Here is a 27,841-nt window from a genome sequence, read left to right as displayed (position 1 = left end):
TGTATTGCTTTTATTCCATCACTGCACCAGAATATCACGAATAATCTCATAAAACTTTGAATCTCCAATGTGAGGCCCTTTCGAGATAGCAACCCTAATCTTCTCTATCATTTCATCCCACCACTCATATACCAAATGAAGACAAGGTTGATCAATGTCTGCTTTCCTTAGCATATCATAAATTGGACTTGTGAAAGAAAGTATATAATCAATGTTTTCCCAGAATTGATCATCTAATATATTGTACTTCACTGCTCTAGCCTTCAGTACATCATCCTCCTTGTACAGATCCCATCTTTCACTAATCACCATGTTTTCAAGACATTTCTTGATTTGCCTGAACCTTTTAAGCATAATGATCGTGGAAGCAAATCGAGTCTGTGCAAGTGAGAGCATTTTCAAGTTCGAGTTATCGTTGAACATCGATAATCTCATATTGTGATTCATTATAAAATTCTTGATCATCGAAGCATTATCTGATACTTCTGCTATCCACTTGCACTCTTCAAAGACTTCTTTGTTTTGTACGGAGTCAATCAGTGCACAAATATTCTTCAAAGCAAGATTCAAAGTGTGCACAACACAATGTGTCCAAAATATGTGTGGGTACTTTGCCTCAACAAGTAACCCAGCGGCCTTACATACGGGAGCATTATCTGTGACCACTTGGACAACATTCTGACATCCCACTTCGTTTATGGCATCTTGAGCAATTTAGAGATGAAACCTTTATCCTTGTACTCACCTTCACAATTTATTGCTTTTAGAAACATAGGACCACTTTCACACACTGCCATGATATTAATAAGTTGTCTTCTTTGTACATCTAACCACCCATGACTACAAATACTAACACCTTTTTTGTTTCCAAGCAGCTTTTGTTGGCTCCAACAACTTTTCAATATGAGTTTTTTCTCTTTGAAGAAGTGTAGTTCTCAATAAATTGTACTCATGTAGAAGATAACTTGGAATCGTTCGTTGAGTAGCCATACTGAAAGCACAAATATAATGAGGATTTCTAGCAATATTGAAAGATAATCCCCCTGTGTAAAACAACCTCGTAATTTCAGAATGCAGCTCATCTCTCGCATTCAAGTTAAAAGCTTTTTCAAGAGGGACAAGTGTTCCTTTCCTCTTCTTTGTTGGATCATCACTTTGCAAAGAGAAAGGACCACTGCATGAGGATTTTGAAGCCATGTTTGATGATGTAGATGATGAAGACAATTGTACTTCTTTCGGTTTAGCAATTTTCCTTCTCGATTCTACGTCATCCAAGTTGTTGCATATGTTTTATTTGATCTATTGAAACAGTCACACAACCATCAATTCTAAGTCCTTTGAGTTTTAATAGGTGTGACACCCTCGAGTACGATCCCTTTCACACTTTAGTACATATGTTACACGAACAAGTAACATTTCCTCCACCAGCTCCCTTTTCAATCTTCGTTAAAAATTTTCAAAAAAGAGAATAATCATCTACATCTTCTTGTATACTCTCATTTTGAAAAATTTTGATTGAAAATAGGCTGTTTGAAGTTATGACAAGCAAGAAATATAAAGTCAGCCATGGCCCATGGAATACGCTGTGTCATCCAAATTGACCAAATTCTAACTTACAACAAATAGTTCAAAATTATTAATTCTCAGACGATTAAACGATAAGAATGTAATTAAAATTTTATTTACATCACAAAAGTCAAAAACTTTGGATAATTCATTTTAAAAATTTATTTTGTTATGAATTATATGTTAGAAATCTTTACGGAATTAAATACTTAATCAAACAGTTCTTAGATTAGTTAATCCAACTGAACGAAGCAAACACAAACACTTCTAAGCCTCTTTCTTACAAATAATGTTATAACATTGAACTCTTTTGTGATGCATGAAAATTATTTTCCAATAGTAAAACAAGAGATAGAAAATTCACTGTATAGCCAAGAGATTTCATAAAAAAAAATTAAAGTTAATTTATTTATGGTAAGAGAGATGCAAAAAATATTATTATCCTCTTGGCTGCAGGCGGCGACGACAGTTGTAGCTGCGATGGCAGCTTCGGTGGCGGCGACGGCGGCGGCGAAGGTGACGACATCAGAAGCGGCATAAAGAGAGAAGAAGGGCGACACGATTGAATTAAGAGCCGCTTGAGCAGAAATAGAATGAAAGAGACGGACAAATGTATTTAGGGATATAAAAGCTCAGCCCAATTTATTTTAAATTATTTTCCTTTTAGTCCTTTGAAATTTTAATTTTTTTAATTAACCCCTAAAACTTTTAAATATTTGCAATTTTGCCCAAACGTATCCGAAAAACATATCCACGCCGTATCCATGGCGTGCCTCCGCCGTGTCCAAAACGTATTTGGCTGGTCAACCCTAAACAAAGTCAACGACACAGATTTTGATGTATCCGACACGCGTATCCGCGTGTCGTATTTGTATCCGTGTCATATCCATATCCGATACTTCAAAAAAAAAATTTAATGTATCCTTGCTACATGGGGCATAGTATATGTCAACGTCACATAAAAAACATTAAAATTAGAAAAATAAGAAAATGAAATGGAGAAGTAAAGCTGAAATTAACAAAATAAATTAAGTAAATTAATTACAAATAAAACATCAAAGTTTACAAAAAAAAATTATTTTGTTCGTCTGTTATGGACTAGGGTGACTGCAGACGTCCGATGTAATATGAAATGCTGGTTTGTAGTGTGGGGATAGCTAGCTAGAAATCTAAATTTGGAAATGTAATTGCAACGGCATAACTACTTTCAAAATCAATAGATCAATCAAATTGTTTTTGTCTCATTATGGCTTTTTTTGTCGAAAGACTCGTTGATTTTCTCGAAAAATATTAAAACACAGATAAATGTAGAGAAAAATTGATGATATAGTTGCTTAGTTCCGACCATAAACTACATATAATTTTAAAATATAATATAAAGTAAAACAAAATGATGTGATTTAGGAAAATGAGTCGGTAATTTGGAGAAAAAAATACATTTGACCATTATTTATTTAAGATTCAGTCCCCATTAGTTTTTTGTGTGTTTTAATACCTGACAAAAGTCCAACTTATTTTTTACTCCATATTTCATGCGTTTTTACATTTTTACCCTTTTTAATTAATAAAAAATTGTATGAATCCCTATTTTTGCTGGTCATCTTCCCTTTCTACTCCTCCTTCCCGCTTCCCAATCTCTTCTCTTCTGTGCGAGCAACCGTTTTTTTTCCTTCAATTTCCTACTCGTCATTATCTATAAAACACTTTCTCGTTCCCCAGTGGCACAATTTACCATATTTTTCGCAGCTCTATGCAACTTAATCTTCCCACAAATCTATCGCTCAAAACCGTAAATCTGCGTAACAAAGCGTAGAAAATTCCCAGCAAAGCAGAGTCCCTACAAGCGCAAACCACACGTTCAGCATCCATTGTCGTCCTATTGCAGGAAATGTTGCAAAAATCAGAATTTCTGGGTCGAATCAGCGTAGCCGAGGAGGAGAAAATAGGCGTTTAATTTAAGATTTATGTGGAACTACCACCCTATAAAACTAATAAAGGATGATTAAAGGGTACACATTTCAATTTTCGTTTATTTGTCATCATTTTTGTAGTTGTAATAGTTTTTGTTCGTAAAAACAATTTCTTTTCTTCAATCTCATTTCAATACACAAATGGATTTATGAAGTTGTATGTTCGTAATAGGATTGTGATTTGCGGAAAGATCCATCGGCCCCATAAAAGACATCATAAGTGAAATAGTTAAAGAGGGCAAGAAGCAAAGTTTAGGGCTGCGATTTGCGGAAAAAAGCTTGAATCTACGGTAGAGAATTTGCTCAGACAAACACATTTGTCCGAAGAAGGTTGAAAAAAGTAATATGCTTGATTAAATTCAATTTAGGGTTTTTTTGTTAATAATTTTTGGTGCATTATTGTAAACTTGAATTTTATCCCATTATTCTGAAACTGAATTTTGTTGTTTTGACCGAATACGGACATTAATGTCCATGATTTTGCGAACAAGTTTTGTTTAACATAATGTGTTAGTTTTGAGAATATGATTGGAATGATAGTTATGTGAGATTAGTTCGGCTAGTCAAAATGAGTTTGTTTTGGTTTATTTTGACAGAATTTTTTTGATTTGGTTTGACAGAATGAGATTATTATTTGATATTAGTTTCTCCACGTAAGATCATTGTCATGTTTCCACTTTATTTCTTTTGGGAACGATTTTTTGTGTGACTTGACTTACCTTTTATCAAACAATTTTGAAAAGAATTGTTGAATTATTACGATGATTTTGTAGTAAAATATTTCTAAAATGAGTACCGAAATATTTGGGCGATTTTGTTGAAATATAATGTGAATAGAAAATTTTCTGCTTCAATATTGTTTGAGCACAAAGGTCGATTTGGTTCGGTTGTGATTTTATTTTATGTAATTCATTTATCCCTATTATTTGAATTATTATTAAAAGTAAGAAAATGTAGAATTAATTTTCTTTTTTGGATGTCCATTTTTTTTACGCCTAAATCGGCAGAAGCAAATTTTAATATTTAGATATTCCACGATCAATTTATAATTGATGGAAGTCGGTTCCGGGAGCGCAATATTTTCGTTTCTTGGAAGTTGCCGCTACGTCAATGGTCTTTATTTGATTTCAATTCATAATGGCACAACTCTATTAGAGATATTCCCAAGTTTATGATGAAAATGTGCGGCTATTAATTCTGAATTAACGATATTGTAATACATGGCATCCCATGAGCAGATTGCAGTAACCCTGATTGAAGATGATGATGTCCGAAATATGATAAAACCTTCATAGTTGTTTGAAATTAAATATAATCAATTTGATATCAGTTCCAAAATATGATCAGAGCCCGGTCAACATAAATGTTGCGAGGTAACTTCGTTATTTTTTGTTTGCATTGTTTTTATTGTTTGTTTGCAAATTTCAGAAATTCCAAAGTTGATAAATGAGTTATTGCTTGTTTTTTTTACTAATGTGCAGTACTTGAGTATTATTTGTTATATTTTATAGTTCAAGTTAAATTAGGTAAAAAAATATTGATGTGTTTCCTCATATATTTTATTGATTTGTATTAAAATGGTTAGGTTTGATTTTGATAATGAAGTTTGTTCAGACGGAGGTCACAAGCTTGATGTTGGATCTTTAACCAATTCTATTGATTCTTGGATTTATTGCATAAGTAGTGTTGGGCAAAAATTTAAAGATGCAGTCGAATTCAGAATTTGTCTTAAAAATTATGTTATTGCCAGTAGAAGATCTTTTAGTTATAGGAAAAATGAAAGTGGTAATATCTTAGTTGTTTGCAGCAAAGAGAATCGTGAGTGGAAAATTTATGCCTACAAATATAAATCGAACGATTCATTCGGCATAAGAGAGTGCAACCTAAGCCATAGTTGTGGGGATGACAATTTGCGGAGTAGAGGTCACCCTAAAGCCGATTCATCCTAGGTAGCTAATATTGTGAATGAGAAGTTAAGGTAAGAGCCATCATATCGCCCATGTACAATGATGAAGGACATTGAAAGAGATTATGTAGTATAACTTGAGTATCATAAAGTTTTGGTGGGTAAAGAGATTGCAATGCATGATATTAATGGAATTGATAAGGGGTCGTATGATAAAGTACAATGGTATTGTCATGCTGTTAAAGAAACAAATCTCGAGAGTTTGTTGAATGTGAAATCGATTCGATAACAAAGACATTTAGACGGTTATTCATATGTTTTCACGCATGTCTTGTTGGTTTTATTAGTGGTTGTCGGCCATTAATATTTTTGGATGGAACTCACATTAAGAACAAGTACAAATGATGTTTATTAGGCGCTGTGTCAAAAGATGCGAATGATGATATTTTTACACTTGTGTATGCAGTTGTTGATGCAGAAAACAATTCTAATTGGGAATAGTTTTGCTACCAGTTAAAACATGTCTTGCCATCCCAATACATCATGATATTCCGCAGCTACATTTTATTCTCTGACCGACATCCTGGACTGATCAAAGATATTCAGTCTGTGTTCCTTAGTAGTCATCATTCTTATTGTTTAAGACATCTGGTGGATAACTTTGTCAAGTAAGTTTGTATTATGTTGACTTTTCAATAGTTTAGCCATTTGTTTTTGTTTATTATTTATCAGTTAGTTATTATCTTTAATGCTTTTAAATTTAATTTTTGTAGGTATTGCGTAGGTATCCTCTCCATAACAAGAAACATTGGTCTTCTGTTTTGAAGAAAGATGCGTATACCCCATCAAGACATGAGTTTTTGCAACATTCAAAAGCATAATCGATTCGATGCCGCTTGTCCAGGAGTTTCTGGTGAGCGTGTCCCCAGAAAATTGGGCCAATTCTATGTTTGTGGGTGAGCCATGAGGTGTCATTAATAATAATATTGTTGAAAGCTGGAACAATTGTGTAAAACCAGCGCGATATCTACCTATTGTGGGTATGATAGATAATATACGAATTCAAATAATGACCACGATGCACAAAATACGAGAAAAACATTGGAGATGACAGGAGAACTAACTCCAAGAAAGGAGAACATTACAAAAACCAACATTGTTATCCTCATCACTCATCATTCACCTCATGGATAAATCATTTTAAACCTTTAACAAGCCTCGTTCATCAGACAAAATCGCCGAAGCAATCCGAGCTCTATACCTTTCCACTGATGTATTCATTTCTTCATTCCAAAATGTCGGGTTATCTCTAGCAAAACATTCACCCCATAGACAAACATAAACACCACAATTCGAATCATTTCATTGTTGCTGACATTTTAACGCAATCACTTCACCTTTGCTAATATCACAATTTTTCACATTCCAAATATTCAGACATAAATTTGGTCTAAAAAAGCAATTCAATCAATATTAGTTTTCCAAGAAATCATAAAAGATGTGTGTTGTGCACTTTTGTTTAAAACAAAAAGTTTTTTTTTTGTATCCGACTTACAATTTTATTTGTTGCACTTTTGTAAACAGGACCACTAAGAGAATCTCTTAGTGTGAAATACTTATCACCTTGAGTATACCCAAGCAAGATCCAATGTGCTCTGTAACTAATCGGGAAAATTATGTGCTTACAGCGTTCCAGAACCTCTTTGTTTAGTTCGGACAACTTGCTCAATGTACTCCCGTCCAACTGTGATGTAAATTCTAAAAAATATTTATCTTTCACCCTCTTCTGTTTCATTTTCTCGAGCATCCGAATCATGTTAATCTATGCAAATTTTAAAAATTATTTGTTAACTATCCTTTTGATGAAAATATTCTTTAATTAACATAAACAATTTGTACCTGGACATTGGGAGACATACAGTATATTTCATGCCCATATTTATGTTTTTTATTGCTCAAAGTATTGAAATAAGAATGAATAAGGTCATATGGTAGTTCGCTGCCAAACAAACAAAGCAGTAACTCGTGCCTATGCAATATTACGTCATCATCTTGCCACACTACACCACTACAAAACCAAAATAACAAACCTAACAACTCAAACAAACAAAAAATTACAAATTATAATTTCGAAAAAATTTAAAATAACAAGATCTTTTTACACCAAATAGCCCCGTATATGTACTTTTCATAATGTTTCTCTCTTTCTTTTATATCTGATCATGACCATCATAGTCTTGTCTTCCTCGGAACTTCTGCAAAGATTCCTCTACGGTACATTCAGCTATACATTTAACATCAATATCATCCTACATAAAAACAAGAAATATGCAAATCCGAAATTCATTAACTAAATTTAAGCACTAACAAATCATTGAAAATATAAATTATTTTTAGGTATCGTCAAACAAATGGATTTTAAATTACCAGATCGAAGACGAGTGATGATTCTTGTTTTCTCTTGTGCTTTGGGGTCGTACTAGAAGGTGTCATATAGTTAGGATGTTTCCTCTTTAACGTTGTCTTTTGTCTTCGTTTTCACTTTGTTCTCAACCACTTCATTCAAACTTTCAACTGCAGCATCAACATGTCCATCCACATCTTGCTCGGTATGACCTTCATCATACATATGTGTCGCATCCTTGAAGACAAATCGGGTTGTATCATCTTCAACCACTTCATTTTTTTTCCTTCAACACTTTAATCTCATTTTTAAGCCTTTTTATCTGATCCAACAATTTTGGATCATTGTATCGAGACTGAACCTGAAAATATAAGTGCTTATTAAATATGGTAATTCATGAAATAGTATGCTATTAGTAAATTGACTATCATCAATTACAAATGTTTACCTCAACAATCCTCTCTATATCATCAACGAGTTTTTTTTCCTCCTTGAATGGTTTGATCGGCACAATCTAACAACTTAAAGACAAATTTTTAGTTTTATTAATACATGTACACAAAACTATAGGATGATGTAGATTAAATCGCACAAACCTTGTTTGATCTTACAGCCATTAATGCAGCCTCTGCGCCTTTAGGATTCACGGGAATCTTGCTCTCTCCCCACTTGAATAAACGAGGAAAGCAATGTAAAACACGAGGTTCACCAAGCATAGGAACTCTTTTATACACCCAAACCTCTACAAATAAAATGATTACCATTTACTACAAACAACAATAACATATATAAGTTTGAAAAAGAAAAAAAAAACCATCCATCCAACTATGCAACCTCCATTATACTTTTTACCTTCTTCTTCTTTTTCACTTTAGAGAATCCAAGATAATCTTCAATTTCATCACGCAAAAACCTAAAGGCTGCATCTCCCCAACCATATCCAAAAAAAGTTTCCGAATTCTCCAAGTATGGAAAAATAAACTTTGGTGTTCCAAAATTACTAATAGGAAATATAACACAATTAAAAAGTATCAAAATAAAAAATCTGAACAAATAATCAATCTCAAGCTCATTTCCGGCCAACTAAAATGACTTCTCTATTATGACATTTCACTGCACACAGTTACTCCCTTGAAATGACACTCAAGGAAGTTTGAACCCAACTTTAAATCGATGTTAACGGGTTGACCAACGCTCGAAAACCCTATAACAATAGAGAATTCCATCGAAGTGAATGACACCACGGTATTGCTTCCAAAACAAAAGTTGCATGTCTCTACTTCAAAGCGTTTAAGCATTGAATAGACTCTTGATGTGTTTATAGAAAGCATTTGGATCTTCAACCAAGGTGCGAGAGGTGAAGCTTCTATTCTCTTCAATTGTAACTCACCCAATTTAGGAACCAACTGCTCCATCACGGCTAAAAACTTTGCTGGCGAACACCATGAGTAACCCTCTTTAACAGAGGGTCCAATATCTCCATCATTATCAACCGTATTTTCTTTACTATTCTTTTTAGTCTTCGTCATTATAATCCACATAAAAATAATTACAATCTTAGACACGAATAATAACTCAAAAAATGTCACAGTAAATTGACACGAATAACTCACGAAATTAGACAAATAAGTTGGTACAAACATGAACAACCAATCTCAAATAAATATCTCATGACAGTACATAATGGTCTTACATGTGGAAATATGATAAATGATCTTACACGCGAAAACTAATATCAAATAACAATCTCATTCTGCCAAACCAAACCAAACCAAACCAAACACATTCTATCAAAATAAACCAAAACAAACTCATTTTGACAAGTGAACTAATATCACATAACTATCATTCCAATCATATTCTCTAAACTAACACATTCTATTAAACAAAACTTGTTCCCAAAATCATGCAAATTAATGTCCGTATTCGGTGAAAACAACAAAATTCAATTTCAGAATAATGGGCTAAAATTAAATTTCACAATAATGGACCAAAATTTATTAACCAAAAAAACACCCTAAATTGGATTTAATCAAGCATATTATTTTGTTCAACCTTCTTCGTGCAAATGGTGTTTGTCTGAGCAAATTCTCTGCCGGAAATTCAAGCATCTTTTCGCAAATCGCAGCCCTAAACTTTGTTTCGTGTCCTCTTCAACTATTTCATTTCCGATGTATTTTATGTGGCTGATGGTTCTTTCCGCAAATCACAATCCTATTACGAACATACAATGTCATAAATCCATTTGTGTATTGAAAATGGGATTGAAGAAAATAAATTTTTTTTACGCGCAAAAACTTTTTCAACTACAAAAATGATGACAAATAAACGAAAATTGAAATATGTACCCTTCAATCGTCCTTTATTAGTTTTATAGGGTGGTAGTTCCACGAAAATCTGAAAATGAAGCGTCTATTTTCTCCTCCTCAGCTACACTGCTTCGACCTAGAATTTCTGGTTTTTGCAACGTTTCCGGCAACAAAACGACAATTGATGCTAGGACGTGTGGTTTGCGCTGGTATAGATTCTGCTTTGCTGGGAGTTTTCTACGCTTGGTTACACAGATTTACGGTTTTGAGCGACAGATTTGTTGGAAGCTTCAGTTACATAGACCTGCGAAAAATATGGTAAATTGTGCCGATGATGAACGAGAAAGGGTTTCATAGATAATGGCGACTAGGAAATTGAAAGGAAAAAAATGATTGCTTGCACAGAAGAGAAAAGGAGTGAAAAGCGGGAATAAAGAGTAGAAAGATAATATAACCAACAAAAATAGGGATTCACACAATTTTTTATTAATTAAAAAAGGATAAAAAGTAAAAACACATGAAACATGAAGTAAAATTAATTTGGACACTTATCAGGTATTCAAACACAAAAAAAAACTGATAAAGAGTGAATCTTAAATAAATAATGACAAGATATATTTTTTTTTCCAAATTGCCCAAAATGAGTTTCAAATTGAGTTTTTAAAAAATGAATTACCTGCATGTACGTACGAAAACAACAATAAAAAACTACTGGCACATACACCCATGGAAAATCCCAGCAAGCTCCCTGCTGAATGCCACGTAGCTTTAACACGCGTCGCTAAAACTGAACACGTGACAGCTTCTTATCTATTTTCAAGTTCTATAAACTCACAGATCCTTTTTACTTTACTTTTATCAGTGAAATTTTCATCTGTTTACTCGTACGGTGTTTGGAATTTCGAGCTCTGTAATAACAAGCGTTTTCGAATTCAAGTAGTCTGCTCGGTGTTCTTTCTTCAATGGCGTCACGAGATGAAAGATATAAAGCTGGTGAAACTAAAGGTCAAGCCCAGGTAAATACACAAATATGCATATTATACATTTCAATCATATACGTTGAAAATATATATAAAGACGTATCTATATAAGCAAGTGAAACTGTATGTATGTAGAATATATACATGATATTCTTTACCGTTAATGTATATCTTAGAAGATTATTCTTAACCATGTTGAAACTTCGCCTTCTCCAGGAGAAGGCGCAGCATGGAATGGACACGATGAAAGACAAAGCCCAGGAAGCCAAAGACAAGGCTTCGGGAGCTGCTCGATCGGCTCAGGACCGCACCCACGAATCCAAAGACCAAACCGGCGGCCACGTGGGCGCCGCGAAGGACAAGGCTTCCGAAACGGCTCAAGCCGCGAAGGACAAGGCTTCTGGTGCAGCTCAAGCAACCAAGGATAAGGCATCCGAAATGACTGAGTCTGGCAAGGAAACTGCACAGTGTGGGAAAGAGAAGACCGGTGGGGTCATGCAGCAGACTGGTGAACAGGTGAAGCAGATCGCCAGAGGAGCGGCGGATGCTGTGAAGAATACGTTCGGCATGGGTGGCGTCGCCACGGAGCAGGGCCGCCAGGGAGGTGTGGAGAAGTAGAGTATCAGTGCTTTGATTTTAGATGTTTTGTTTTTCGTTACATGCAGTGCAAGAAATCCTCGTCCCTTGAATATGTTCTATGCTCTTGTTCGAGGGCGAGGTTTTGTGTTTTGTACACCAATAACGTCGTCTTAATGAAATGCTGGATTAATAATTGGGATCCAACGACTGAAGTTTGTTGGTTTATGTACATTATCTCAACAACTGTTAAAAAGTTTTTCCACGAACACATTTGCACGGGTTTGTCTCAACAACTGTTGAAAAGTTTTTTCACGAACACATTTGCACGGGTTTGTATGTATCGTTTCTACAAATTTCTTTTACTGATCAATGACTAAAGTTCGCTTAAAATCATGGTTAGCCGGAACGGTCGTTATGCGGCCGGAACGGAACGGGAACGGTGATTGCCGTTCCAAAGTTCCAGGACAAAATGGTGATCGTTTTGTAGCGCTGTTCTTCGACGTTTTATCGGCGATTTAACGGCGAAACAGAACGGAATGGCGGAGCGGAACGGTTTGGTGTTTAAAAAATATGGTTATGAGATATTCATGGTTCATTACGGTAAGGTATGGTAATGGTTATTGTAGATGGTCATTGTTTATGGTTATGTTTATTGGAACGGTAATAGAATGGTTATGTTATTGGTATTATATTTCATAGTTGATGATTATAGAAATGAATGTGTAGAATAGAAAATTGATCTTGAGCCAAATAGAAATAGAAAATAGAAGTGCAGAAACGGTATAAAAAATGTGGCAATAGTTGTGATTTTTAGTATAATGTCTTGTATATTGATCCAATTGTTGTGAGGCCACTTCCATTAGAAAGATAAGATATAAGGTTATAACTTTCATGTTTTGATAGATCATTTGATTTTTCAACATCTGGTACACATGGAATTAGACATCGTGGATTTGATTATGGGTCGTCTCAATATATTGATGATAGATACAATGAATCTTCATCATCAATATGGCGGGGTGTTGGACGTCATGGTCCCAAGTATAGATTTTCAAGTACAGCTGATAGTTCTACTGCATATCGTGGATTCGGATACTATAATCGTTGTGACGAAATGCTATTACAAAATTAGTCATCCCATTCAAATGATCTTTCGTCATCCCAATCTAATCAATATCTCTATGGACAATCATGTCAATATCCAAATGTTCAAAATCAATTTAATCTACGAGATAATGATGAAGAATATAACAATGATTTCGCTCCTCCGCGTCATTCTTCATGGTATTAGCTTTGGTATGTTATAATTTTTAGTGTGTATTTCTTATTGTGCTATTATTGTAAAATAGTTTTGTATTGATATATTAATTTGTAATAACTTCATATATTTTATTTTTTAGTATGATGTAATTTATATTAAAATTTTTTTACCAATTTTTTGAATTTATTAATTTTTTTATACGATCGTTCCGCAACCGTTCCGCAACATAACATTGGAACTGGAACGGTAGTTGCCGTTCCATGCACCGCAACCGTTTTGGCGAACCATGCTTAAAATTATTCTTGAAACTCTGTTTTGAATAATTTTTCAACAGTTATTTGTTTTAATTTTTTTAGGGTTGGACTTGAACCTGTATCTATCTATTAAATATTAAACAAACCGCTGCTAGGACGATATGAATGTGAGGATCACTCTTGAAACTGTTCATATTATCAGCAGCAGTGGTTTTCACAAAACCGATGTGAACCCTTTTTATTGTTCTACCTATTAAGTACTTAATTTTGTTCTACCTATTAAGTACTTAATTTTTGGTAAAAATTTGCATGAGAAGTTTTCATGGATTGTATTTTGAAAGATTCATCTATTATTTGGATCATCTGAAAAAAATATTATTTTTTATATTAAGAATATTATATTTTATTATGAATATTGGTAGGATTGATCCGTCTCACAGATAAAGATTTGTAAGAGACTGTATCACAAAAGACTTATTTTAATTTATACCTATGAAAATTTACTGTCTATTATTTGATTTTTGATGGACTGATGGTTGGGAAAAATTTAACGAAAACTGAAGTTATTGAATACTTTTAATATGTGTTTGTAAGCAAAAACTTGTATGAGATGGTCTCACAGGTCGTATTTTGTGAGATGGATATCTTATTTGGGTCATCCATGAAAAAATATTACTTTTTATGCTAAAAATATTACTTTTTTTTGTGAATTTCGGTAGGATTGACCCGTCTCATAGATAAAGAATCGTGAGACCGTCTCACAAGAGACATACTTTTGTTAGTATTAGCAGTTACTCTTTCTTATTGATATAATTATCAGGACCAATGTTGAAATTCCTCATAGTGAATATTTTGCAATGGTTTTAACATAATTTTTTAAAAAATTACTCTCATGTTAAAACATATTTTTAAAGGTTATTCAAACATATTGATTAAGGCTCCATACCTAGAATCTATGTACTTTATGACCTAGAATCTATGTATCTATGTATTTTATGGTCTCGAGTAGCCAAAAAACAAAGATATATAAAAATGTTAAAAAAAACTCTTTTAACTACACATTCAGCGTAATGAGAGTATATTGAGATGAGTTCTTATTATTGTAGTGAGTGATTTATTGGGAAATTTTTGTGAGTCAGGTTTCATTGTTGATATTGTGTTATTTGGTTTGGTTAGTTAGACAGATAGTAAAATAGTACTTTTAAATCTTAAGAAGTAATATTGTCTGTATTAGAGATAAGACATACTGTGCGAAAATAGTAAGACTGATATTTAAATGATATAAAATACCAGCATATAGATACACATATATCCAGACTTATGAATATAAAGCATGATCCATTAGCACCTAAGTAGATGCATTTTGCGTTGTCACGAGTATAAAAAAATAAATTTGTGTTTTGACTAACAACTATAGTTATAGTTTAGAGGTAATCGATTTATCTTAATAATTGGTATCACTGCGAGATCATGAGTTCAACTCTCCAAATAAACATACTTCTATATTTCTTGAGAGGGGATGTTGGGTTAAGCGTGCACGAGTGAGAATAGTATTATAATTTGTGACTTCCTGAGAAGTTCGTGTAAGTTATGTTGCTGATGTTGCGTCGCTTGATCTAGTTGGCTGGGTGGCCGTAAAAGAGTTACGTTAGATTTTAATGAATAATACTATCTCTGCTGGGGACACGGCTGATGATAGGGAGATGTTAAGAATAATCTGTAATAGATATGAAGCAACATCAACATATAGATACACACCTCCCACCACAACAAAAACGCTAAAGACAATGGATAAAATCTGTTGTCGTATATCATTTAAAACGGTTGTAACTGACAGTGTTGTTGAAAGTGCGTTCAACGAACCATTGTCATATCTATCATATTGCGACGATTTTTCAAAAATAATCATTGACGCTAATTAGCGATGGTTTATCGTCGCTAATTTTAGCGACGAGTTTTGACTAAGCCGTCGCTCATTAGCGACGGTTTATCTTAAATTGTTGCTAAAATTAGATGTAAAGCGGTGTTGAGGAAATTGGACCGAAAACGCGAATATTTATAGACAATTTGTGACGATTTTTGTTTAAACCGTCGCTATTTTTAAAATTGTGACGGTTTTATTAAAACTGTCGCTAAATATTCTCTAAAACCGTCGCTAATTAACAATGGTTCGCTAAAACCGTTGTCGTTTCTCCAAAAAACACGCTAATTGACAACGGTTTTAACTATAACCGTTGTCGTTTGTCCAAAAAACACGCTAATCCACAACGATTTTTGTTAAAATCGTTGTTAAAATTAAAAACACATCGTTGTCTTTTGAGTATTGTTGAAGGCATATTTTCTTGTAGTGTCCCCAAATTCATTGACCTAAAATCCGACCTATTAGCACTTAATTAGGCGTACTATGCGCTAACACGAGAATAAGAAAATAAAGTTGTGCATTGGCTAAAATTTATAGCTTTTGACCCAGTGATAAGAGTTTGATCCTAACAGTTGGTACCAGAGCGAGGTTACGAGTTCAAGTCTCCAAAGAAGGGACGTTATGGCTCGTTCAAAACTGGGAAAGCCTTCCCTATCCTCCGAGAGAAGCCCAGCCTCTTCAAATTGCTCTTGGCACTTGTCAAAGCCGATTCGGAAGAAAGATTAAGTCTGATCCTTAATTACCGTCTTGAACTCAGGAGACTGGAGAAAAGAAGTTCGCCATTTCTCTTGAGAGTACGCAGATGCCGCCAAGGCACTCTCAACAGCAGCCACCGAGGATTGTTGCTTTTCTATCTCCTCTGACAAAGAACGATTCTCTGACTCCAAGACATAGATATTCCCCTGTAATGTTTCCTCCTAGGCGAGGCCGGGATCCACGTCCTCTCTGATTAGCCAGATCTACTTGAGTCGTTGACAATTGCTGATTAGCAGTGTCTAAGGCATCATGGAGGCCGATGACCGCTTCTTCATGATTTGATCGAGTCCGGGACATTTCCTCTTGAAGTTTCTCGTAAATTTCTTAGATGGCCTGGGCTCGACCGCCTTCCTTCGTGGCCACTGTGGATACCTCTTCGAATGCCGAAATCAGCATTTGAACACCCTATTCAGCAGGAGTTAGTAAAAAAAAAAAAGAAAGGAGAAGATAGCAAAAGTAGAACTTATGGAAAGGAGCCGGTTAGATCCTTCAAAGAGCTTCGGGGTTAGAAGAGAACCCTTCAAATGTGCCTCTTCAGCAGACAGAAGCATTTTCTTGAGAGGCATGACCCCAGTGGGAGAAGCTCCTTCCAAGAAAAGATTGCCTCGGGCTCCTGGCGGGCTGGAGTGGAGGGTCTCGGTAAGAGGTTGTGTCAAAGGAGGAGTGGATTGGGCTGCTCGGGAAGTGCCTTGGTTTCTTTTTTCATTCTTCTCTATGAGGATCAATTCTGGGCTAGACGCCGCTTTTCTTTTCCTCTGGATAAGAGGAACTTGATCTGCCGAATTGTGGGGCTCTTAACTCCTAATCATTATTACATTGAAATTTGATTAGGGTTAATTAATTATAACGAAAAACAAGTAAAAAATTTTCTTTACAATGAGCTCAAAATATGTCAACTATAATTATAATACTAAAAATAACATATAATAAAGTCTCGTATAAACATATCACATCATAAAATAAGCTCACACATGACTGAAATCACTACATACAACCAACTCATATCATCGGGACATGTCCCGGTATATAGATGCATATATACACTTGGATAGACCACTCAATATCAACTCATATGTCACTACCTCCAGATGTACCATCTCCGGTCTCCTGATAACCTGGAGTACCTGTCATTGTCTACACACAAAGACAACAACAGCCTTACTTGGGGGGTGAGAAAATGCTCAGTATGGAACAATCATAATATATAAAACATGTATCTATACAATGATATATGATATAAAATGCATGCATGTCGTGGATATATCAGGTCAAATGCCCATCCACTGAGCAAGTATAGGAACCAATCGAATCTTTATCAAATCAATGCTCGAGATGGCACACCGACCTCAATCAAGTACAAGGGAATATCCGTATGATAGGATCGGCAAAGCGCTATCAAATCACATATCTCAACCAATCAATCACATGGGCCACGAATGACTACGTTTTTAAGGGCCACATAATTCCCAACAAAGCATCGTGATCCAAACCCCAGAATCAAAATCCAATGATATAAAGGTATCCAATGATCATAGCTCAACGTGCATGTCATGTATCGATGTATGAATAAAATGATGTGTGTTAACAAAATATTTATTCTATACATCGATATAACAATCATGAATGTCATGTATGCCTCATCAACTCAACAAATAAAGCATATATGCACAAATTTTCAATCAAATCAATCAAGCATATATCATATAACACAGATACATGTCGTATGTTATCGGTCGCAATATGTCTTAATTCTTCTTTTACAGTTCAATGTAGCTTTAGGATTTCAGTATAGAAAATCTATTTACATAATCAAAATATTTATCTCAATCAATTAATTCATTCAAATGCAATACTAATAGTGTATTTGAATGTATCAATTCGTTTTACGCTATTCAGTTTAACCTTTTCATTATTAGGATAGTTATATCGCATTATAAATCCTAATAACTCGTTGTTATACAATCATTGTTATACATTCAATCATTTACAATCAATTCAAGTTTCAAAAATCTTTTGAAACTTTGAAATTTCATATAAAATTAAAATCATAACATAATTCAATTCCAACTTTAAAAATTAGTTTCTTGTCGGTTATTCTATCTCATATATTGAAATCAATTTCAAATACACGCTATTCCAGCGATTCAATAAATAAAAGTTCTGAATCGAGAAGAAAATTACCTCAAAAGAATGCTTTCAACATGAGGATTCCGAATATATAATTTGTTTTGAATTTCGACAACGTTTCGAGGTAGATTCAAAAGATAGAACTTGAATTCCAAACTTTTCCTTCAAAAGTTCAGAGGAAAAGAGGAAGAAAACTTATCGGCAACTCATTCTTATCAACCTTAAATTTTGTGCAGCCAAAGTGTACGCGTTGGGGCGCAAAAGAAGTAGCGCACTAGTGTGCCGAGTTCTGCCTGGAAGTTGTTTTACATAGCCGCGCGCATGGCGCACTAGCGCGCCTCGTTCTGTCCCAAACACTTTTTTAAGTTTTGAATTAGCAAAAGTGGTCAACTTAAAAGTTGTAGATTTATGTCTTAGATTTCATTTGCCATTAACCTCACTCAATTTGGATATTGGACGCGGGAGTTTGCTCATTCTCCCAAAATATGTCAGTGTAGGAACTTCAATGCACACGATATACTTCGGGATGATTTTGCCCCTTTTTCCAAATGGATTCGGACAAAAATCAAAACATAAATGATTTAGTACTATGTAGTATCTTTCTAATAAAATTGATTTCATTTCATTTGAACTAATACTCATATAATCATGCTAAAAACCGTAACACGTGTCATTTTTCTATTGCGGTTGAGCATACTTTTCAAATACAAATCAATTACTACTACAATATTTCATTATCACAACATATTTTCTCAATTTCATTGTCAATTATATACTTCATACACTTAATAAGATGACAATTTCATGAATTATCGAGAGTCAAAATATGATTTACGATAATAAGGTACGAGGTCCTTACACGAATCCTCCGAGGAATCAGGCCGAGTAGTTGCCCCCTCCTTTGGAGTTTCTTGTCTGGACACCTCCTCCTCGGCCACATCGAGCAATTGAGTTTTGACAACTGCCACCTGAACCAACTTTTTCTCAGCAGCAGCTTTCCGGGTTGCCAGTTTTTTCTCTTCGGCCGCCTTCTCAGCTGCCCACCTCCTTGCAAAGGCTTCTTGCATTCTGAATTTTCTGCACAAAAGAGAGATGATAAAGACAACAATAAAGTAAAAATTAAGAAATTATAAAGGAAGAGGTCGGAGGCAAAACTTACCAGGTTGAGAGCCCGAGCTAGCCACTTCGTCAATCACCCAGTCAATAGGTCCTCTACTCGGGCACTCAACCCGTAAGCTAACAAATTTTCCTCCGAGAAGAGGGAAGAAGAAGAAAACTTTTGCCCCTCTGCCAACTCTCGGCTTCGAGTGTAAGGCTCCTCAAATTTGAAATACCGGGGAAGAGGGGGTTGTGAAGGAAGATTAGGAAGGAGACCGGTCAAACAAGAGAGAGGAGCCGAGAGGCGAATATAGAAGAACCATCCTTTTTATCCCTTATTCCCAGAAGGGATATCATTAAGGAAGCGAGTTTTTAACTGGGCAGATAATGTGAAAGCATTATCCCCCATCCGAAAAACGAAGAAATAATGAAAAAAAGAGAGGTGATGAGAAGATCGTTCATCCTAAAAAGCACATAAGTAGAAGCCATAATCCGGAAGGAATTTGGATGCAGTTGGTTCATGGGAACACCAAAAAACTTGGCAACCTCGATATAGAAGGAGGGGACGGGAAATCGAAGACCATTCCTAACCTGGTCTCGAAATAATGTAGTGAAACTAGGGGGAGGGTGATCGGCCGTATCAGAGGGACCGAGAATTAAAATAGGGAAAGAAGAAGGGATAGAACCAAGAGCCCGGAGTTCTTCGTCGGCTCCCGAGTGTAGAGTGCTGTTCATGGAAGAGAACCAAGGAACTCTAGGAATCTCGGAGTGAGAAGGGCTGGAAGCCTGAGCTTTTCCCTTGCCCTTTTCAGAGCTAAGGACGGACCAGAAGCAGAAGGTTTGATTTTTAGTTTTTTAGGTTTTGAGGAAAGGTGGGCGGAAGAGCGCTTTTGGGAGGAGAATAAGGGGAATCAAAGCGCATCGCGGTAGATTCGACGAGCCTCGCGCATTTGCTGATCTAGAGGTAGAGGAGGTGGAATGGAACATTTTCGAAGAAAAACAGATGATAAGAAAACTTACAGAGTTGTCGAGGTTGGACGGAGGAGATAGTGATCATCGGTAGGGGTTTTCAAACTTCGGATAAAACCGAAAAAACCGAAAATCCAAACCGAAAAAACCGAACACCGAATCGAACCGAAAATCGAATTGTGTAATTCGGATACAAATGTTAAAACCGAAATTTATTTGGTTCGGTTTTGGATTATATATGTCAAAAACCGAACAAACCGAAAAACCGAAATTTCATTAAATTAATAATATTTTTTATATTTTTATTTATATTATATATTTTGATATGATATCTAGTGAATGAAAAACCATTTTGAACAATTTTTAGTTGATTGTTGTTTGTTTAATTAATTTAGATCTTATATTTAAATATTTTATTAAGAAAACGTATAGAAAGTTAACATATTATATTTTACAATATATTTATATTATTAATTTAAATAATTATACCAAAACCGAATTAACCCGACCGAAATAACCGAACCGTTTTGGTAGAAAACCGAACCGAACCGAAGAAAAATGGTTCGGATATCGGATTATATATTTCTAAAACCGAAACCGAAAAAACCGAAATAAAAAACCGAAAACCGAACCGAACCGACCGATGAACACCCCTAATCATCGGAGGAGAGTGCAGTGCGCCGGAAAATGAGAAGAAAGCGGAGAGAATACGAAAGCGAAAAATTAACAAGTGAGGAGGGTTCATCGTTTTATATAAGCGAAGGAAAGTGATCTCAATCGTTGATCTAAAGATAAAAATACGATAAAGATATATCTTGGAAATTATGTATGGATATGAGAGGACAAGCTCGGAATAAGAAGCATCTCAGACTGCTCACCTTCTCGGAATTCGAAGCGTTTTGAGCCTTTCAGATTTTAGGGCATACGCCATCATGACATCAGCCCTACCAACCTGAGAATATGAAACGACAAAAATCTTCTAAGTCCGGGAGACATGAGGCCCCGATACCATATCTCAAGCCCGGAAGACATGAGGCCTCGGTACCTTTTTGTAAGCCCGGGAGACATGAGGCCCTGACGCTTTTATAGCAAGAATTAATTATCTTTCCGGAGAAGTCCAAGCATGACTAATCGGGACAACGGGTATGACTCTAGCCCGACTATTTAGAGAGGGAGTGGTGATATCTCTAGGGGAGGCCCAGGTCATGGGTATCAGATGATCTCGGGTCATGGATCATGTTATGAGAAGTTTTGGGACAATCTGACAAATAACCGAGCAAATATATGCTCGGGACATCATCTATCCGGGCTATTAGCATCCGTCCATATACCTCCAACTACTAGAAGCCCGGGCTTCCAGAAAAATTCTCGGGCAATGACTTTCTACCTGGGTTACATCGATAGTAGCACCGTACTCGAGTACACAAGTGTGTGATACCTTATCTTGGTAATCATTACTGTCAGAATCACATGGATTTGACGTGCCAGAGAAGTTGTCAGAAAGTAGGGTATGAGCAATCATCTTGCCATAATTAGTAAGTGGACACTGAAAACCAGGTCATCATTGACTTTTTTGCTATAAATATCAGGTTTGCTCAAACTTTGAATAATCATTCACATATATATATCTTGTCCACATCATTTTACTTAAAAAAGAATATCCAGCGTTTCTACAACATCTCTCTTGCTACATAGCTTTTTCCTCACCTATTTGCTGACTTTAGCATCGAAGTGGCCTCGCGGACATCCCTCTGGCGCCTATTCATGTGGTTATCTTCGTTTTTACAGGTCACCACTGGTCTTTCTTGGAAGAAAAAGCCTATGGTTTGGACACATCTCACTAGGCTTTTATTTTTCATCATTTTCGCAACGCGACTCGGTGAAATTACCCACGCATCTCGCACCTATTTTTATCCGGTCGAATCAATATATATCACCTGAACTAATTATTTTTTCGCCCATTGGTTATGGGTTAGGAAGCATTTTTTAAATTTTCTTTTTTCCCCTTAAATTGTGATTATGATATCTTCCAGATGTAAATTTCTATCAAGCCATTTAACTTTGGATAATATATGCATTAACATGTGGATTTTACTGAGTTGGTTTGCATCAAGGATTGTACGATGATTCATATGGTTGGACCTGATTTATATCTTTCCCAACATGATGGTTCAAATCCATATGATGTTTATCTTTTTCTAGCTTGGTTTGTCCATGATTGGTCTTTCTTTTAAATTTTTATTACGGTAGTTTTGATGATGATGTTAGTAGTTTATATCATGTGTCTTCTTATTTATTTTTTGCCGTAAAATGTCACCTCTAAAAGAAGAAATCAGAAACACGAACATAGGACAGGCATGCATGCCGCACGGATGTGATATAATTATATTGATAAATGATACTCTATGCATGCGTTACATACATGTACAATAATGGCGAACGACGTGAAGAATTTCTGGAACGACCCCGCTTTCAATTCAAATAGAGCCGACTGCTGATGCCAGAGACTATTGCTCCGATCAGATCAATGGTGACTGATTCCTCCACGGAACTGTTAGGATTTGACCATGTTTAAGTCTGTAAATTTATTTTAAATTCCTCGCTGCCTCTGCTCTGTGATGCATGGACGAAGCATTGAACCACAAGTGACAAAAAAATTCATACAAATGTTTTCACCTCAAAATCTAATTTGAAGTCAAATTATAACATACATCATGAGAAATCAAATCAAATGTTTACTCCAAATGCAAAGTTTATATGACATAAATACCATACGGCCAAAATATTAGTATTCAATCTATAATTTCTGGTAAAACGACAAATATCTGATCCTATAATTATATGTGTGGTGCCTTCTTGTTGAGGATGACATTAAATTAAGGGCTTTTTTTTGAAAATAATATAAATTAAAAAACTATTTATTAAAATATTACAAAAGTGAAATTGTAATCAAAATATAGCAATCCGGGACAGATTCTTCTTGATTCTACTTTGTTTTTTTTTTTTTTATAAAAAGAGGTCATGGAACCGTGACAGAGAGTCACGGATTTTATGTTGCGCTCATTTCGTCTATTTATTTGCGCAAAATTCTTAAAGGTTGTCATTGTTTTCGGTTGTGTTTTTCGACTACGTTGTGTTTGTTTATCGAGCATCAGTAATTTTGAAGTATTTGAAACGTATTAATTTATTTTTATTATTATTGAAATAATTTTGTTTTATTATTGAAAGCAACATAGAATCTGTGACTCTCTGTTACGGATTCTGAATCTGTGACCTCTTTTTTTTTAAAAAAAAAAAAATTAGAATCCAGAAGAATCTGTCCCGGATTGCTATATTTTGATAACAATTTCATTTTTGCAATTTTTTAATAAATATTTTTTAATTTATATTATTTTTAGAAAAAGCCCATTGAATTAGCCACGTTCGAAATAATGCATCTTTTTTTTTAGAAAAAAATTAGATCTGTTTGTAGCAATTATTATTTATTAATATATTAAAAAAAATTAGAATCCGAAAGAATATATTCCGGATCGCTATATTTTGATAACAATTTCACTTTTGCAATATTTTAATAAATATTTTTTTAATTTATATTATTTTTAGAAAAAGCCCATTGAATTAGCCATGATCAAAACAACGTATCTTCTTTTTAAAAAAATTAGATATGTTCGTAGCAATTATTATTTATTAATATATTAATTATTTAACACACATCAATCAAATCATTACATAAAAAATTAGAATATTATCTTTAATGTATAAATTTTACTTACATTCATTAAATAATTCTTGAAAAAGAAATTTATAATTTTATTTCAAATTTAATCAATATATTGTTATTTAAGGAATTAGCATTTTGCCTATATTTCTTCCTTTTCCGTGTATTTTTCCTCAAGTAGAAACATTCATTGTTAAACTATAAAAGAACTTCCTTTGGTCTTACGGTGTCATTTTTGGGCACTGGTTTCCGCAGCTATCAATTCCTCCGACTGGACCGCTTACCGAGTCGGTTCACTGGTTTGTATGGATTTCCCATCTCTCAAATCCTGGTGCCCTATTACTTTATCTCGTGTTAATTCTCTGCAAGTGTAAATCTGAGAAATTTAATCGCCGGGGATTGTTACGCTGGTGTTTTAGTCGGCGGAGGTCGATCAATTTGCGATTTAGGGCTTGAGGTACTTGATTTGTTTTCAGTTGATTTCTGTTTTTTTATTTTTTTATTTACTCTTTGTTTTTAGTTCTTCAGGGTTCTAATTGTTCGAGTAATTCCTTTCTTCTTCTGTTTTTTTGGTGGTTTGATTTGGGTAATTCTTTGTGAATTTGGGCTTTGATTGTTTGCATGGAGAAGATTTTCGAGGGTTGACTCGTCATGATTCGTTCTTGTTCGATTCTGATATCAGTAAAGTTAAAATTCTGAAATTAATTATAGCTTCGAGGAACGGAATGAAATGAAACTAGCTGTTGTGTTCCGGTACCGGATTTCGAAGAAATTTTATTCTTTTGTTTTTAGTTGAATGATATCAGAAATAAGGAAAATTCTTTGTTTTGTTTGTTTACATGGATAAAACCTAGGAGTTCAATTTGCAACGAGATTCTTTCCAAACGAAGCACAAGGAAAATTCAAATTACACGGTTATTCGTAAATCTTTTAAACCTCTCGAGTTATGCATTTTTAGAATTTGCTTGTTGGCTTCGGCTTATGTAGGCTTATTAATTTCTAACTAAATGAATTTTTTGAACTGTCTGAATTTTACAGAAATGAAATATTATTGTTTCTTTTATGCATTGAAATGATGAACAAATCATAACTAACTTCTTCATGAAATTGTAATTTGAATTTTTTTAGCAGCCCCAGCCAGCTCAGCAAACTAAGTTCCAAAAAATTGCTCCAGTTCTGAAATGCCAAAAGAAAGAAGGTTGAATTCTCGATCTTTTGATCGGGCTAGGGTATCTCCTTATTCTTGCAGCTTCAAGGACACAGGTTGCAAGGATGATGGAAGCTCGTCCTCTCTTGTTGGGGATGAAAGAGAATGGGAAGAAACCCGATGCCCCATTTGCATGGAGCATCCACACAATGCTGTCCTGTTACTATGTTCCTCCCAGGAGAAAGGTTGTCGTCCTTTCATGTGCGACACGAGCTACCGACACTCAAATTGCCTCGATCAATTTCGAAAATCATTTGCATATTCAACAACGACAGGACAGAAGTCTGACCTCGTTTGCCCCCTTTGTCGTGGATGTATCACAGGGTGGGTTGTCAAAGCGCCTGCAAGGAGGTTCATGAACTCGAAAACAAGATGCTGTTCTCTAGAAACATGCAATATCAGTGGAAATTATACCGAGCTAAGGAAGCATGCTAGACTTGAACATCCCTCTGATCGTCCATCGGAAACCATTGCAATCCGGCAATCAAACTGGACAGCATTGGAGCGACAACTAGATATCAATGATGCACTTGTACACCAGTTGGATTTTGAAGATGCCTGGGATGGGTGGCCTAGCTGGGATGAGTTGGGGGATGCTGATTTTTGGAGTGATGGAACCTTCTTTGATTTCCCTATGGAAGAAATGTCTGATTTTGACGATGACATATTTGGTAGCCTACCTCTATCTGATGCCTCTGTGTTCTCATCTCTGGAAACAGAGGGGAGCGATTCTGATTTCTCAAGAGAATATGACAGTCTCGATAGGAGATCAACAGCAGATAATTCAAGTCCAAGCTATAACGATGAAAGTCCGTCGTCGAGTTCAAGGCCATCATCGATGTATCACAGAAAAAACAACCCAACCATTTCTGAGTCAAGTCCAACATCACACAGTCAATGAGGGAATCCCTTGTTGATGTCAAGATCAACATCGAGCTATCCCATAGAAAACAATCCAACCATTTCAGAGTCATAGGTCAAACAATGGAGGAGGAAATTCCCTCTCGATTTCAAGGTCAACAGTGAGGTATGTATGACTGAGAAAATGATCCTACCAATTCAAGATGGAGATCAAGTTATGAAAGAGAAAATTACGCTACATATTCAGGATAAAAAAGTTATAGAGTGGGGAATGCGCCAGTAAATTCAAGAACAAGATCAAGCCGTCACAATACATCAAGTCGTCGCACAGGAGAAGCCGCCCCTCTCGCAAGACGAACTGAATCTAAGGACTTTGCTGCACTTTCAACCTTGAAGAACTTATCTAAAATTGTACCAAAACTGCATATTTTGTTGTTTTTCGGTGATGGGGTTTGAGTTCAAGATGTCTTTCGATTGGATACTTGTGTAGCTTTTGGTTTGGTTTATTGATATCGTATTCCATTTGGCATTCCGGTAGTCCATTGACATCTATTTATTTAATAATCTGCTTGGTATTATTTATTTTATTGAAGAAATTGCTGAGTGTTTATATATACTAGTGCATCGATGTACGTGTTGCGTGTTTAGTATAATATTTTTTACAATTTATTTGGTTTATATTTAAATGAAGATCAAAATATAATTATAAGAAATAATTAGAAATTACACTACAATTTTGATATATGATTAAAAAAATAAATATAAAAAATAGAAAAAAAACCTAAATAGGAATTCAACCTACAAAATTTAGGTAACAAAGACTATATCCGTTAAACTAAATGTTACTTGCATTAAATTTTTAATATTTTATAAATATATATAAGTATTAAAACAGATCATGACATTAAAAGTTAGTTATTTTAAGTATCGTAAACTTAATATATATAAAGGTGCATTAGTGTTCATGTTCTAGTTATTTCCAATGTCGTACGTGTTTCGAGTGGGAAGCAAACAAATTTAATGAACTCTCGAGATAAAAGCGAGTGAGAGTTATCGAGATTAGCATCTTGTCATATAATATATAAATATTATGTAAATATAATGGTAGATCAAAAAATTATTTTTATTAAAAATTAATATTCAAATTCAACTTTTTTTTTACGTAAACATTGAAAACAAAATGATATGTAGAAAAAATAAAAATTATAGAACCCAAAATAGATCTTGTTGAGGAGTTGAATTTAAAATATATTGCTAATATTACATTAATATTCTTTATATTTTGTCTAATTTAAATCTACTTATTAAAATTATAAAAGTGATTTTTATATGGGGTTAAGGTATTATTAAACGCAAAAAAATTTGTAAGATGTTTCAAGATATCGATATTTTATTTTGGTCATCTATGAAAAATAGGTAAAAACTTGTGTGAGACGGTCTCACAAGTCGTATTTTGTGAGACAGATCTCTTACTTGGGTCATCCATGAAAATGTATTAATTTTTATGTTAAGAGTATTACTTTTTATTGTGAATATCGGTAGAGTTGATCCGTCTCAGAGATAAAGATTCATGAAACCGTCTCACAAAAGACTTATTTGAAAAAATATTATTTGTTATGTCAAAAGTATTATTTTTTATTGTAAAATATGGACATGATTGTGTCGTCTTGTAAATAAAGATTTGTGAGACCATCTAAAAAATATCTACTCATTTAATAATAAAGATAAACGTATTCCGAAATTTTTTTAATACTATTACGCTGTGTTTGGTCGGGGATAAGATTGGTTTATGAATTTTTAACCCACGGTAGGATTTTTAACCACCACTTCTCTCCACCGGCCGCCCACCGACCACCGACTTACCACCCCGTCGCCGGCCGACCACCGCCGCCTCCGCTGCTGACCACCCCCGCCGCTGCCGACCACCCTGTCGCCGGCCGACCACCGCCGCCGCT

At 34.9% G+C, this 27,841-nt stretch overlaps 2 protein-coding genes across 3 annotated transcripts; both read left to right on the top strand.

Annotated features, from left to right (window-relative positions):
* The first annotated feature begins 11,018 nt into the window (after positions 1–11,018).
* Positions 11,019–11,918, top strand: LOC142548160 (uncharacterized). Its single transcript, XM_075656491.1, has 2 exons — positions 11,019–11,171; positions 11,352–11,918. Exons 1-2 carry the CDS (start codon positions 11,118–11,120, stop codon positions 11,751–11,753), a joined length of 456 nt encoding a protein of 151 aa, XP_075512606.1. The 5' UTR covers positions 11,019–11,117; the 3' UTR covers positions 11,754–11,918.
* Positions 11,919–24,002: 12,084 nt separating this feature from the next.
* Positions 24,003–26,423, top strand: LOC142549300 (uncharacterized). 2 transcript variants are annotated; one of them, XM_075658168.1, is made up of 2 exons: positions 24,003–24,275; positions 24,950–26,423. In XM_075658168.1, the coding sequence occupies exon 2, from the start codon at positions 25,000–25,002 to the stop codon at positions 25,924–25,926; it is 927 nt and encodes a 308-aa protein (XP_075514283.1). In that variant the 5' UTR covers positions 24,003–24,275; positions 24,950–24,999; the 3' UTR covers positions 25,927–26,423. The 2 variants fall into 2 exon arrangements, with proteins under 2 accessions (XP_075514283.1, XP_075514282.1); XM_075658167.1 differs by having other exon boundaries at positions 24,004–24,275; positions 24,947–26,423.
* Positions 26,424–27,841: the final 1,418 nt, after the last annotated feature.

The sequence above is a fragment of the Primulina tabacum genome, chromosome 6 (assembly GCF_025594145.1).
Source record: "Primulina tabacum isolate GXHZ01 chromosome 6, ASM2559414v2, whole genome shotgun sequence".
Taxonomy (NCBI): Eukaryota; Viridiplantae; Streptophyta; class Magnoliopsida; order Lamiales; family Gesneriaceae; genus Primulina; species Primulina tabacum.
This window is presented reverse-complemented; position numbering and strand designations above follow the sequence as displayed.